Source organism: Hylaeus anthracinus, unplaced genomic scaffold, assembly GCF_026225885.1.
Source record: "Hylaeus anthracinus isolate JK02 unplaced genomic scaffold, UHH_iyHylAnth1.0_haploid 3, whole genome shotgun sequence".
NCBI classification, from domain to species: domain Eukaryota; kingdom Metazoa; phylum Arthropoda; class Insecta; order Hymenoptera; family Colletidae; genus Hylaeus; species Hylaeus anthracinus.
The window spans coordinates 7,272,604-7,286,740 of NW_026535284.1; the positions used below are offsets into that span (position 1 = coordinate 7,272,604).

At 36.8% G+C, this 14,137-nt stretch overlaps 4 protein-coding genes and 1 long non-coding RNA gene across 5 annotated transcripts; 3 read left to right on the forward strand and 2 right to left on the reverse strand.

The window, feature by feature from the left end:
* Positions 1–57: 57 nt before the first annotated feature.
* On the forward strand, positions 58–4,166 carry LOC128893854 (inosine-5'-monophosphate dehydrogenase 1b). Its single transcript, XM_054155129.1, has 2 exons — positions 58–852; positions 1,579–4,166. The coding sequence occupies exons 1-2, from the start codon at positions 526–528 to the stop codon at positions 2,821–2,823; spliced, it is 1,572 nt and encodes a 523-aa protein (XP_054011104.1). The 5' UTR covers positions 58–525; the 3' UTR covers positions 2,824–4,166.
* LOC128893866 (uncharacterized) lies at positions 3,668–4,311 on the reverse strand. The gene is made up of 2 exons (XR_008461414.1): positions 4,105–4,311; positions 3,668–4,044 (listed from the first exon to the last, which is right to left on the reverse strand). It is a non-coding gene; the product is annotated as an uncharacterized LOC128893866 (long non-coding RNA).
* A 132-nt stretch (positions 4,312–4,443) lies between these two features.
* LOC128893861 (eukaryotic translation elongation factor 1 epsilon-1) lies at positions 4,444–5,553 on the forward strand. Its single transcript, XM_054155145.1, has 4 exons — positions 4,444–4,663; positions 4,755–4,958; positions 5,050–5,145; positions 5,242–5,553. Exons 1-4 carry the CDS (start codon positions 4,580–4,582, stop codon positions 5,371–5,373), a joined length of 516 nt encoding a protein of 171 aa, XP_054011120.1. The 5' UTR covers positions 4,444–4,579; the 3' UTR covers positions 5,374–5,553.
* A 649-nt stretch (positions 5,554–6,202) lies between these two features.
* On the reverse strand, positions 6,203–7,639 carry LOC128893864 (mitochondrial import receptor subunit TOM22 homolog). The gene is made up of 3 exons (XM_054155147.1): positions 7,347–7,639; positions 7,007–7,112; positions 6,203–6,937 (listed from the first exon to the last, which is right to left on the reverse strand). The coding sequence occupies exons 1-3, from the start codon at positions 7,470–7,472 to the stop codon at positions 6,732–6,734; spliced, it is 438 nt and encodes a 145-aa protein (XP_054011122.1). The 5' UTR covers positions 7,473–7,639; the 3' UTR covers positions 6,203–6,731.
* A 247-nt stretch (positions 7,640–7,886) lies between these two features.
* Positions 7,887–14,052, forward strand: LOC128893847 (protein flightless-1). Its single transcript, XM_054155109.1, has 23 exons — positions 7,887–8,075; positions 8,384–8,587; positions 8,655–8,765; positions 8,853–9,091; positions 9,167–9,328; positions 9,399–9,619; positions 9,688–9,904; positions 9,968–10,209; positions 10,298–10,386; positions 10,456–10,526; positions 10,604–10,850; positions 10,963–11,148; positions 11,236–11,547; positions 11,613–11,785; positions 11,876–12,002; positions 12,077–12,199; positions 12,295–12,498; positions 12,560–12,681; positions 12,747–12,998; positions 13,118–13,244; positions 13,336–13,518; positions 13,598–13,711; positions 13,818–14,052. Exons 2-23 carry the CDS (start codon positions 8,525–8,527, stop codon positions 13,950–13,952), a joined length of 3,720 nt encoding a protein of 1,239 aa, XP_054011084.1. The 5' UTR covers positions 7,887–8,075; positions 8,384–8,524; the 3' UTR covers positions 13,953–14,052.
* The last annotated feature ends 85 nt before the right edge of the window (positions 14,053–14,137 follow it).

Below are 14,137 nucleotides of genomic sequence, written 5' to 3' on the forward strand. Positions count from 1 at the left end.
AACATAAAATATACTGCGCACCCTTATCAAACGAACAAACAAACAAGTATAATGAACTGGGACCACCGTATCGTTTCCTATAATTACAGTCCAGCGCGCCCACTTCAACGCGCATGCGTGAGAAGCGTCTGGCGTCACAGCTATCGCTACTTAACGCTATCTACCAAACTTTTATCAACTAAAAAACGTGGATTCTATATATATATATATATATATTACAATTACATCAACATTAAGACCCCCTGGTGACGATTTTATCGTAATTGACAGTGCCGCCACCAGTGAACGAAACGAAGAAGCGCGACTTACCCGCAGACTACAAAGGCACTGTGCGCACGTTGATTTCGGTCATTTCGCCTGGTGATCTCCGATCAGGTCTCCACGGGAGGTTTATATTCGCCACATTGAGCCCTGAAAGAACGTGATCGACGACTCGTTGCACCACAAATCGCGTTATTAATTACAATTGCAACAGTGTCGCAAAAAAAAACCCGGAAGAATCGTTGAATCTCAACGAGTAAGACGATGGCAGACTATGTGATCGGTAATACAAAACCGGCAGATGTACCGCTACCGGATGACGGACTTTCGGCAGCACAATTATTCGCCAACGGCGACGGTCTCACCTACAACGACTTCATCATTTTACCGGGTTACATTGATTTTACCGCCGACGAGGTCGAGCTGGTGTCCCCGTTGACGAAGAGAATCTTGCTCAAGGCACCTCTCGTCTCATCTCCCATGGACACAGTCACAGAATCTGACATGGCTATTGCCATGGCCCTTTGCGGCGGAATCGGTATTATCCATCACAACTGCACGCCAGAGTACCAAGCAAACGAAGTACACAAGGTATATAAAATTTCAATTCAAATTATCTCTGTTTCTCCTGGTAACAACCGCGCAATTCTCGCGTGTTCGTAACGGCTCCTTGGAAACCTCGTTTCAATATGCATCAGAATTTCGACATGCACATACTTCGCGCGCGAGTTTTATTTATTCGGAACGGTGCGATATCATATAAACAAAAACATCTGCCTGGAGCACGAGTCAAAGGATCCCCCCTCCACGTTTCACAAAAGTTGGCAATGTGTTTGCACAAGTTTCCCGGCACGAGTTTAGAACGCATTTTCTCGTGTTCAGCAGTAGAAACTTTAAAAGTTTCAAACGTAAAAAGAAACTAAATTTTATTTTATTTTACTCTTTTTTTTGTTTAATTGGAAATTAATAGACAAACATTTTATAGACGTTGCTAATCATTAAGATCTAAATTCACCACCTTGAATGGAGTAAATAACTCAAGGAGAACTGGTATCAACTGCAGATATAGTTAAATTAGAAAAACGAGAAAAATGAAACAATTTAGAAGTTTACTCTTAGTTCAAATAAAATAGTAAAAATACTCGTTAAATTAATCTTTTTCTAATATTAAGCAATTTATCTTTATTCATTTTTTTTCTTCTTACAAAAGAGACTCTCTAAATTTCATCTATCTACTACTGCACACTCTTTTTTCCCATCCTTTAAAATTTAACCTTGTCTGCAATTCGTTAAAAATATCTACTTATCTATTTCTAGGTGAAGAAGTATAAACACGGATTTATTAGGGACCCAGTTGTTCTGTCACCCAATCATACACTAAGTGATGTCTTAAATGTTAAAGCAGAGCATGGTTTCTGTGGTATCCCCATCACGGACACTGGAAAAGTTGGGGGTAAATTGTTAGGTATCGTCACATCTAGAGACATTGATTTCCTAGATGGCTCGCCGAATCAACAGCATACAAAGTTAGAATCCATAATGACAAAATTAGATAATCTAATCACAGCAACTGCTGGTGTGACGCTACAGGAGGCAAATGTAATTCTTGAAAAATCTAAAAAGGGCAAACTTCCCATTGTTAATGACAAGGGAGAGTTAGTGTCTTTAATGGCGAGAACGGATCTAAAGAAAAATCGTAGCTATCCTAGCGCTAGTAAAGATGATAACAAGCAGCTATTAGTTGGTGCTGCTATTGGAACACGTAATGCGGATAAGCAGAGACTCCAACTTCTTGCCACAGCCGGTGTAGATGTTATTGTGCTGGATTCGTCTCAGGGCAATTCTAGGTACCAAGTTGATATGATCAAGTATATTAAAGCAGAATATCCAGAGTTGCAAGTAATTGCAGGAAATGTTGTAACAGCTTTGCAAGCTAAAAACCTTATAGAAGCTGGTGCGGACGCCTTACGCGTTGGAATGGGTAGTGGATCTATTTGCATTACTCAGGAAGTCATGGCTGTGGGAAGGCCGCAAGCGACTGCTGTGTATAAAGTTGCAGAATACGCGAGACGATTTGGTGTACCTGTTATAGCCGATGGTGGTATTCAGTCCATTGGACATATTATTAAGGGTCTGAGTTTGGGTGCTAGCACAGTCATGATGGGATCTTTGTTGGCTGGGACCTCTGAAGCACCAGGTGAATATTTCTTCAGTGACGGCGTGCGTCTTAAGAAATACAGAGGAATGGGTTCTTTGGAAGCCATGAATAGGAAAGACGCGCAAGGTTCCGCGATGGATAGATACTTTCATAATGAAATGGACAAACTGAAAGTAGCTCAAGGTGTGAGTGGTTCAATAGTCGACAAAGGAACTGTATTAAAATTCTTACCTTACCTGCAATGTGGTATTAAACACGGATGCCAAGACATTGGAGCCAGATCTACCTCTGCCTTAAGATCTATGATGTACAGTGGAGAACTAAAGTTCGAAAGAAGAACGCATTCGGCTCAACAAGAAGGAAACGTTCACAGTCTTTTCTCGTACGAAAAAAGACTTTATTAATTAATTATATATTAAATGACCGTCTCGTAAAAAAGTACCTGCATTTAATTGCATATAACTTGTCAATTTTAACAATTTGTGTGCCGAATTATACAAAGTCGTTTACATTGCTTAATGAGAAGCACGCTAAGCAAGATTTTACTTCGTAAATGAAATGAAAGTTATTTCTTAACGACAGACAAGTGAAATACGTTTCACGATTATTGTATGTGACGAATTGTATTTTAAACTTTAACTTTTATTGTATACAAATTATTTTACATGTACTTACAAGATTTCGTTAGAATATGTATTTTATGCATATGAATGCGTAAGAAAAGAGTTGCACGCGAACTAGTTTAAACAAAATTACGGTTTGTAATATTGAGTTCTATGAAAATTTTCAGTTAGCCATTTCTGCGATATTTAAATTTATTGCCAGATGTATGTATGTATATATCCTTTATCAGGGTATTTTAATCTGACTATGAAAAACTAGTACGTTTTTGAAATTTTATAAAAGGAAAAATGTTTAAGATATCGGTTTGAAGTTTTGTATAATAACTGATACATATCTTAAGTTACATTATTTTGATCATTAATGTATACATGTAAATTTAGTTCCAACAAACTTTGAAGTCTCACTATGGCCACTTCTACAGTAGCCTACTCAACAAATACTAAGTAAAACTCTTCTATGTACGTCATTTTTACGAATTTTAAAAGGATCTTTTAGAAACATATATTTTTAACAGTAAATTGTAAGAAAATACAAAAATTGAATAGAATATCCCTTTAACTAGATACTATATAATACAATTTCTTATATAATAAATAGTGCTGTCATAAGGATCCCCAGACTTAAATCTATCAGGAACTTTGAATGTCATTATGTTGAACTCCTTTTCCTATTGTGGAAGCCCTGAAGATTGTACACTTGGTCTGCTCAGGATCAAATCTGGTCAATTCTTCATATGAAAATTTTGATGGAACTCCACCAGTTACATATGTAGCAATAATTGCTTTCCTATTCTGATCTGGACAAAATCCTTTGTTAATATATTGTTTCAATATTTTGAACTAACAAGTCAAGGTAATAACCTCCATTCTGGGTACTCTGACTTATTTTTATCAATAAGTTAACTTCTGCCATCCCTAATTCTCCAGCTAAAGTATAAATGTCCTCTTTGTTAAAATAAGCAGCTGATAATGATGTCATTTGTTTACGCCCATCAGTATAAGCTATAATCATTACAAGGTAGAACATTGATCAGCTTTAACTAATTATGTTAAATAACTTACGTTATTTTATCGTGTATTTTAATGTAATTTATCAAAATATATTTTTACGATCCTGGTTTAAATACGAACTATCTTTCGAGAGAAAAAAACGACCTCGTCGTAAAGTATTTAAAAGTTTCGTCGAAAAATTTTCCAAGATATCTAACGAAAAAATATCGCGCCATTCTATTATCTTCAGCTCACAAATTTTATACAGATGTTGTAATAAATTGTATATTTGTAATAAACCCCTAACTGATGTTGAAACCACTCAGTGTTGCGTTATATCGCTGTAATTACGTTACTCCTGAATGCCATACAAAAGTTTACCTTGACCAGACCGGATAAGACAATTACTTAATGTATATTACGTCTAACTCGAGTCGTAGCATTCGTTATGTCAAATGTCGCGCTCTTTCCGAACATAACCTAAAAATTATTGCTTCGACCGATACAAAAATACAAAAAGTTTGAGCGTGGTATAAAATCTGAAACGATGGTTTTGTGCAATGTTCAATGCCTAGAAAGGATTTCGAATTACTTGGACGTCTCACCGGTGCAGCTGGAAATGCACGACAATGTAAATTGACGAATTTTTTTGAAAATAAATTACGAGATGATATGTATTTCATTTACTCAACATGTATCTAATTCATTATAATTATTTTTAGGTGATCGTGTCCACGGAACGATCATCGAGTCAAAAAATCGAGGGTTTCAGCACCATAATTCAATCCTTGATCAAGAATTCAAAATGTCCAGACCTACTTGGTTGTGACAAAGAAGTAGAAGCTTTATCGCGTCAATGGCTTGAATATGCAGTTGTATGTGTCAGTTATGCCGATACTCCTGCCAATGCAAAACGAATTTTCCAGGTAACTCTATTTATATAAGCGTATGAAGAAAAAGTAAGTTATGTAAAGCTTATAACAACAAGCATCATGTTAATTAAGTATATTCTCGTAGGAGTTGAATACAGTGCTGAAAGACAACACTTATTTAACTGGGACAAGGAAAACTATCGCTGATGTCACTCTGTATTATGCTCTACATTCAGTAATGGTAATAAAAACGACCACGGTGTAATAAGCGGACCACAGGAATCCTTAGTAGATAACACGGATCAATCTAATCTTCCTGGCCTATTTTCTGTTGCAGCAAGAGTTGTCACATCAAGAGAAAGCTCAATATGTACATGTTTCAAGATGGTTCGATAATATACAACAGGAAGAGAAATTAAGGCAGCAATTGGATTTGATTTCATTTGATCTGTTGCATTTATTCTTATAAATGAAATAAATATACAGTATTGACCTAATAGCTGTTACACAGTGTGTTCTCAAGCACACTTTGATAATGTATCATAACTTGTTTACAATTTAGGATTGATCTCCTTTTATTCTGTAGCAGGGTTTGCTTGATTTAATGTGAAAAGAATAATGACGAATAACATGTTCCAATTTTTTTTTTAGATAAATTCAAATGTGTTTTATGAGACTCCTTTCCCTGTAAGATACTTACTATTACAATCAAATATTTAATTTACATCGTTGCACTCAAATTTTTTATGGACACAATTGGTATTGTACCGATACACTAGCGGTGAACAGGCCGAACTAACTTTTTAAAATCATTATACTAACTTACTAATTCTTTATTTCCTTTAAAATTAACTTAAATTGCAGTATAATAATAAGTAATTATGTCGAATTTATCAGTATTAAGAATATTTTATTCAATAAAATAATATTACTAGTCTTGGTACTAGTGGCGTCATCGGTGGCAAAACGCCCAAGTTTGTAGTGAAAATAGTTTCCACTGTTACTACTAGATGGCGCCACTAATTAAAAGGTCGATAATTATTCCTACATTAAATAACTATTCATAAAAGTTATAAATTTGACATTTTAACTAATATATTGTAGTGTTATAAAGCAAAGAATCGTATTGATTATGCATTTATAAAAAAATGAAGATTAATTGATTAAAATATACAAATGCCACTGACACTAATTTTATTCAAGTTAGATAAGATTAGTTTAGTTCGTACAAATCCTATCAGCGATAAAACGGGGAACACTATAACATTTTCCCCCCTAAACAACATGAATCCACCTCGTTAGATATAAATAAAATCAATTTATTAAGACCGACTACAAACTTAAAAACCTAGCAATTAAACATTGTATTCGCTGTAAGTTTATTTTGACTTTGCGTATTACAGTAACGGATAATATACTAGGACCGTACACGACGGTCCGATTTAACAATTACATTTAGCAACAATAAATTATACAAATACTCGAATGATATAATTTTAGTTACTCGGTAACGAATATTCAGATTCCCTTTTCGTGTAAATGCCGGGAGAACAAATCAATAAATGCGTTTTGGTAAAACGTAGTATCCTTCCTGAAAGGAGTGAAGAACAACAAAAATCTAGCAGAACGATTAATTACGAATGAATCGTTTAGTCAGCTGAAATTTTACATTTCATTCATGATCCCTAATGAAGAAGATACAATGTCCCATATATGTGTGCATTTAGGTGAAAGGTTAAAATATGGTGGAATTGTTACACTAATAAATATAAATGACGAACAAAACGTTCGAGTTGTGGCAAACTGAATACAATGTTAATATCGCTATTATCGTTGCACAGGTGGAGCCATTGGGAGACTTGAGGCATTCATGTTTGACATAGCTGTATTAGGTCCCAACAGAACTTGTTTCTGTTGTGTACGTTGCACCTCTTCCATTTGAGCTCTCTCCATTTCGAATAGTATAGGGGCGAATAGAATAGCCGATGAGCTGAAGAACAACCATGCTGCTGAGCAGGAAAATCCATAGAGCCCTGCAATATATATATATATACGTTTATAATACCATAAGAGTCGATGGTTGATGATTATTAATCGATTACCTTCCATACAAGCGTGCAAACAAGTCCCAACGTTGTATCCAAAATTACGTACTTCCTCTGGAAACATTTCTGTGAGCCCTACTAGCCTCTCCACGAGACTTTCATCCTAAATACAAAGAAAAATAGTAAATCGACATTGCTGATAAATTGTTCAATTGAATGAATGTGAAAAGAAAATGCATGAATTAGGGAAAAAGAAATACAAAGTGAAGGTAAATCATGAGTCTAGACATAATCTTTACAAAGAAAGCTTGGTTAATTATTATCAATAAAATGAACTATTGATTCGACGATACTAGGTGGAAAGCATAATTAACTCAAATTCTAACGAAATGTGTACCTCTTCATCATCCTCGCCGTCGGGAAGAAGAGATTTCACTTCGGGAGAATGTGCGTCGCTACTGCCCATGCCGCTATCCAATTGTTCCAGTTCTTCAAATGAAGACATATATGAATATGAAGCCATATATGAAAACAATTGACGAACGAACAGGCGAACGGATTTGCAAACGGTGTCCAAATACTTTGCTTTCGAATGAAAACTCTCAAGAGCGATCTATCCTTCTCACGAACTGCTCGTGCATCGAGATATATACCGATACACACCGATCCACACCAATGCGAAGCGAACTTACACCTACTTACACCGAGTTGGTTGAACCGACTTACAACGGAACTCAAATCTCACTAAGCATTCGTACTCGTATATTTTCTCACTTATGATCGCGTTCGAAAACTATGTTACGCGGATTTCGTAGAAATATTCCTAGACGTAGTTCCGTTTATTGAAAATTGACACTGATACGTTCAATGGTAAACTAGAATCGTTAACTAGTCAATTACAGTTTTGATTGGCTCCTACACTAACGACCTCGGTGACTTTTTGCTGTAAATGTAAGAATCACTGCACTCGGTCCAAGTCGGTGTACTCAGCATGAATTTGATACATTTGGTCAACTCAATATGAACTAACTATTACTTTTTTCTACAGAAATATTCGCACGTTTCTTTGTTTTTCGTGTATATATATTTATGTATATACGTAAGTTCGCGCAAAGGAACGATATCTGTGAGTAAAAGAGATATATAAATACCACAGAGTGCTTGTATCTACATATGTATCATAAATGCTCTGTGATTATTTGGTCATACTATCACCGATTATCGTATATTATCGTTGACACACCTGACAATGAGTACTGTTCTATCCAGTCCCATCGTTTTTTTATTTTTAATAACAATGCGACTTTACCTAGCATACGATTAATATTCTAGAATTATTTTGACTAATAATTTACGATCGTTTATATTGAATCAAATGGAGTGGTGTACTTCGAAGAATTATTTTCATAGTAAATATGTACGAAATGTTTACAGACACCAATGCGTTTATTTTCTACTCGTTCAGCGTACTGTTTCCGAATAATATCGATACGCTACAGATGGATGCATAACTGTTGGATGCAAATTATATAAAAGTTTACAAGAAGATAAATATCCATTTAACTCACGCACAAGATGGCAAATACAGGAGTGTTACCATTCGTACGTGGTGTAGATTTCAGTAGTAATGATTTTGGGGTGAGTACCGAGTTTCAAAGCATGTTTAATTTAATGTTGCCAACATTTAACGTGTTACTTTTTTCAGGATGGTAAATTTCCAGAATCTGTTCGCCTTATGACTGGAATACAATGGCTGAAATTAGATGAAACCAACTTGACAGAAATACCAGAAGAAATGGGGAAACTGTTGAAGCTGGTAATTTTGTTAACACATTAGTTTTTTTAGTGCAAATGACATCAAAGACCTTACGATATAATCTGAATCTTTCTGCTTCCAAAATAGGAACATCTTTCTCTGGTTAAAAATAAACTAGAACGCTTATATGGAGAGCTAACAGAACTTTGTTGCCTCAGAACTTTAAACATCAGGCGTAATAATATTAAATCCAGTGGCATTCCAGCAGAGCTGTTTCATTTAGAAGAGTTAACCACATTGGATTTGAGCCGTAATAATTTGAAGGAAGTGCCAGAAGGGCTCGAACGAGCTCGTTCTTTGTTAAATCTTAACTTGAGTCACAATCAGTAGGTACTACATTATTATTAATGCCAAATTGTAAGACATACTGATCAGAATGTAACTTAACTATTTTCTTTCAGTATTGAGACTATTCCCAACACCCTGTTCATTCACTTGACAGATTTGCTATTTCTAGATCTTAGTAATAATAAATTGGAAACATTGCCACCGCAAACGCGTCGGTTAGCTAATTTACAAACCTTGAATTTGAACCATAATCCATTGGGACACTTTCAATTAAGGTATAGTAATATTCTATTGACTCATTCAAATGCTTTAATATAAATATATTTGTATCTTCTTTTGATTTAGACAGCTGCCATCGTTGATGAATTTAACAACCCTGCAGATGCGTGACACGCAACGAACATTGAACAATATTCCTTCGAGTTTAGAGACTTTAACAAATCTGCAAGAGCTCGACTTATCCCAGAATAATTTACCTCGGGTACCAGACGCGCTCTACAACCTCGTAAACCTGCGTCGTTTAAATTTGAGTGATAACGAAATAACTGAACTATCGACAGCGATTGGTAGGTTTGTTCAGTGCATAATTTTTGTATGTTCCCATAAGCACAAATTGAATTGATCTTCGTTTCAGAGCTTTGGACCAGATTGGAAACTTTAAATATATGCCGCAATAAATTGACAGCAATCCCCGCCTCTCTATGTAAAGTTATCACACTCAGAAGATTATACTTAAACGATAATTTGCTAGATTTTGAAGGTATTCCTTCGGGAATAGGCAAGTTGTCGTCGTTGCAAGTATTTTCTGCAGCCAATAATCGCTTGGAGATGATACCAGAAGGCTTGTGCAGGTATTTCGTGACTTCCTCCTTTCTCCTTCATTCTGTAAATAATACTAAAATTTTCTTTTTCAGATGTGGTTCGTTGAAGAAATTAATTCTAGCATCCAATCGATTGATCACCGTGCCAGACGCCATTCATCTTCTCACCGATTTAGAACAGTTAGATCTGAGAGATAATCCCAACTTGGTAATGCCGCCAAAGCCTACCGAGGTGCAGAAGGGATCTGGCATCGAATTCTATAACATCGACTTTTCTTTACAACATCAGCTGCGTCTCGCTGGCGCCAATGTACCACCACCGACTCAGACGGCTGGTGAGCACGATCTCTTCGATCAGTATTTAAAGTAATTAAGAATAACTCTATCGTCCCACATTTACCATTCATTGCCGTTGTCCATCAGGTAGCAAAGATCCGATAGCTCGCAAAATGAGACTTAGGAGGAGACGAGATCAGGAGGAAGCTGACCAAGATCAAGCGAAAATATTGAAGGTATATTTTAAGTCGCCTCGTGTCGGGGAAGACGCGAGATTGACGTTGGCATTTGTTTTCCTTGCTTAGGGTATGAAGGATATAGCGAAGGAGAAGAACAAGGACAAAGAATGCGAAGAATCCAAAGCGGAATCGTTGAAGTAAGAATAAAATGCACGTTCAGAGTACGTTCTTCGTTCGAGAACGATCGATCACTTATCTTTCTTTCCTGTTAAAGACCCAAACGATGGGACGAAACTCTGGAGAAACCGCCGTTAGACTATTCGGAGTTCTTCGACGAGGACGCTGGTCAAGTGCCTGGTATATCGGTATGGGAAATCGAGAATTTTCTACCCAACGAAATAGAGGAAGTAGCACATGGAAAGTTCTATGAAGGCGATTGCTATATTGTGTTGAAGACTGAAGTCGACGAGGCTGGGTCATTGATTTGGGCGATTTATTTCTGGATTGGAGAGAAAGCTACGGTATGATAACGATAATGAAACATCTGTCTACGTTTTAGACTTGGAAGCTTCAATTAATATCCACCATAATAAATGCATAACCAACCAAGAGACCTTCCTTTTACTATTACAGTTGGATAAAAGAGCTTGCGCTGCTATCCACGCCGTCAATTTACGGAATTATCTCGGTGCGCAGTGTCGTACCATCAGAGAGGAACAGAGTGAAGAATCGGATGAGTTCCTGATGCTATTTGAATCTGGCATAACGTACATAGAGGGTGGTCGTACTTCGTCAGGCTTTTATACAGTAGAAGACACGGTTCGTAGAATATTTAACGTACACACTTCTTCTCTAATAATTTCTATTTATCTTATTTGTTTTACTTTACTTTTCAACGGATCGCAGCCGTCCGTAACCAGACTATACAGAGTACATGCAGCAGGTGCTTCGATTCATTTAGAACCCGTGCCTGTTCGTTTCGATTCCCTGGATCCCGGTTTCGTGTTCGTCTTGGACACAGGGGCCAAGATATTCATGTGGTACGGTAAAACGGCAAAAAGCACGTTGAAATCAAAGGCAAGGCTGATGGCGGAGAAAATTAACAAGAACGAAAGGAAGAACAAAGCGGAGATCCTAACGGAGATCATGAATTCAGAGTCGGATGATTTTCTATCTTATTTAAACGTGAAAGATATCTCGCAACCTCCAGCGATTGTTGTAAGTTTAATAACAGGCGAATCATATACGCGAATGAAATTGTCAATGATTAATTTTTATTGAAGGAACATGTGGACCCGAATTTTGTCCCTCCTGCGCCGCGTCTGTATCAAGTTCAACTAGGCATGGGTTACTTGGAACTACCTCAAGTCGAAGTACCTCACGGGAAGCTGACAAATACGCTCTTAAACAATCGCAACGTTTATATACTGGATTGTCATTTGGATGTTTACGTTTGGTAAATAAGAGTGCGTGCGTGCTTGTGATCTCTCAACAAAGAGTTACTTCAAAATGTAACTCAAATGTTCATTTATTATTGTACGTATAGGTTTGGCAAAAAGTCAACGAGATTGGTGCGAGCAGCTGCTGTTAAGCTGTCTCAGGAGTTATTTAACATGATTGAACGACCGGAATACGCTATGGTAACTAGATTGCAAGAGGGAACGGAGTCTCAGGTAATGAATTTACGAGTAAGCAAAAGGTTGGTCACATTCTACAAAAAATATACGATTACTTTTCTTCCATTTAGATTTTCAAATCCAAATTCACCGGTTGGGACGAAGTCATAGCAGTCGATTTTACCAGAACCGCCGAATCTGTCGCCAAGACTGGCGCTGATCTTACGAAATGGGCCAAGCAACAAGAAACAAAGGTACACGAATAAATAGAAATTTTTCTTAATAAATACAAAAACAAAATTTTTCGTGAACGTTTTGTTTTGCTGATGAAATCATTGTATCTCGGCAGGCGGACCTAGCCGCACTCTTCATGCCTAGGCAACCATCGATGACGTTCACCGAAGCTCAGCAACTCATGTCGGAATGGAATGACGATTTAGAAGGAATGGAAGCGTTGGTATTGGAAGGAAAGAAATTCATACGTTTACCAGAAGAGGAATTAGGACATTTCTATAGCGGGGATTGTTATGTTTTTCTGTGTCGCTACTGGATGGTACGTATTCGTGTAAACAATTCTGGGATAACTAAAAATAATAATGTTATGCGTTCACCAGCCGTTAGACGCGACGGAGAACGAGGACGGTGACGAACAGTTCGAGGAAGATTATCAATGCACGGTATACTTCTGGCAAGGCAGAGACGCGGGAAACATGGGATGGTTAACGTTTACATTCAGGTTCGTCAAGATATAAACCTTCCTTTTATCTTATTGGTTAACAGTAGCTTGATGGTGATTTTTAGTTTGCAGAAAAAGTTTAAATCGTTGTTTGGAGAGAACCTGGAAGTAGTCAGAACTCATCAGCAACAAGAAAATCTAAAGTTTTTAGCATATTTTAAAAGAAAATTTATCATCCATCATGGTAAACGCAAACAGCCTAAGCCTCCTGGTAGCAACAAGGTCGAATTTTTCCATTTGAGGAGCAATGGAAGTGCGTTGTGTACTAGGCTAATACAGATACCAGCTGATTCGTCGCTACTGAATTCTTCTTTTTGGTAAGATCGTTGATATCATGTTCTCTTCTTTGATTCATCGAGTCATGTTCTGTTTGTCTAAAGACACCGATCTTGTTGACGATGTGTATTATTCTACAAAGTAACAACCGCTGTTTCAGTTACCTTTTGAACGTACCATTCAATAACGACGACGAAACAGGAATAGTGTACGCATGGATTGGTTCTAAAGCGGACAACGATGAAGCGCGTTTGATCGAAGAAGTCGCCGAAGAAATGTTTAATAACGTATGTTGCCGTTTTATAGTAACTCGTAGTAGACAACTAATTAGTTAATGTAAAGTAAATATTAATATTTATATCCTTGAACGATTAACAGCCATGGATAAGTTTGCAAGTCTTGAATGAAGGCGAAGAACCGGACAATTTCTTTTGGGTAGCTCTTGGCGGAAAGAAGCCATACGATACCGACGCTGAATACATGAATTACACCAGACTGTTTCGATGTTCTAATGAAAAAGGATACTTCACGATCAGTGAGAAATGTACCGATTTCTGTCAGGTATACAACAAATACATTAGTTTACATATAAACGAGACTGCTCGGTTAACTAATTCATGGGTGATGGATGCTATTCCAGGATGATTTAGCGGACGATGATATCATGATACTTGACAATGGTGAACAAGTGTTCTTATGGTTGGGAAGTCGGTGTTCGGAAGTAGAAATTAAATTAGCTTATAAATCTGCTCAGGTAAAAATAGTGAAGCAAATAAGCAATTCGTTATCACGTTAAAGAAGAGCAAATAATATGTAAATGAAAAACTTTTTCAAGATGATTTACGCCGTTACATTTTCAGGTATACATTCAACATTTACGAGTCAAGCAGCCAGACAGACCACGCAAGTTATTTTTAACTGCGAAAGGAAAAGAATCTCGTAAATTCACCAAATGCTTTCATGGCTGGAGTTCGCATAAAAGACCACCTCAATAGAAAGTATGTTTAATAGAAACTGGTTGTTTTTAATTTTGATGTGATTTGCGATATGGAAAAGCCTAACAATTTATTACGAGTATATTACGATTTTAAGTTATATCTGCAGGCAGAAAAACTATCCAATGGACACAGCATTTTAACATCGTGAAATTTTATTATTTAAACCGACAATCCTGTTTGCA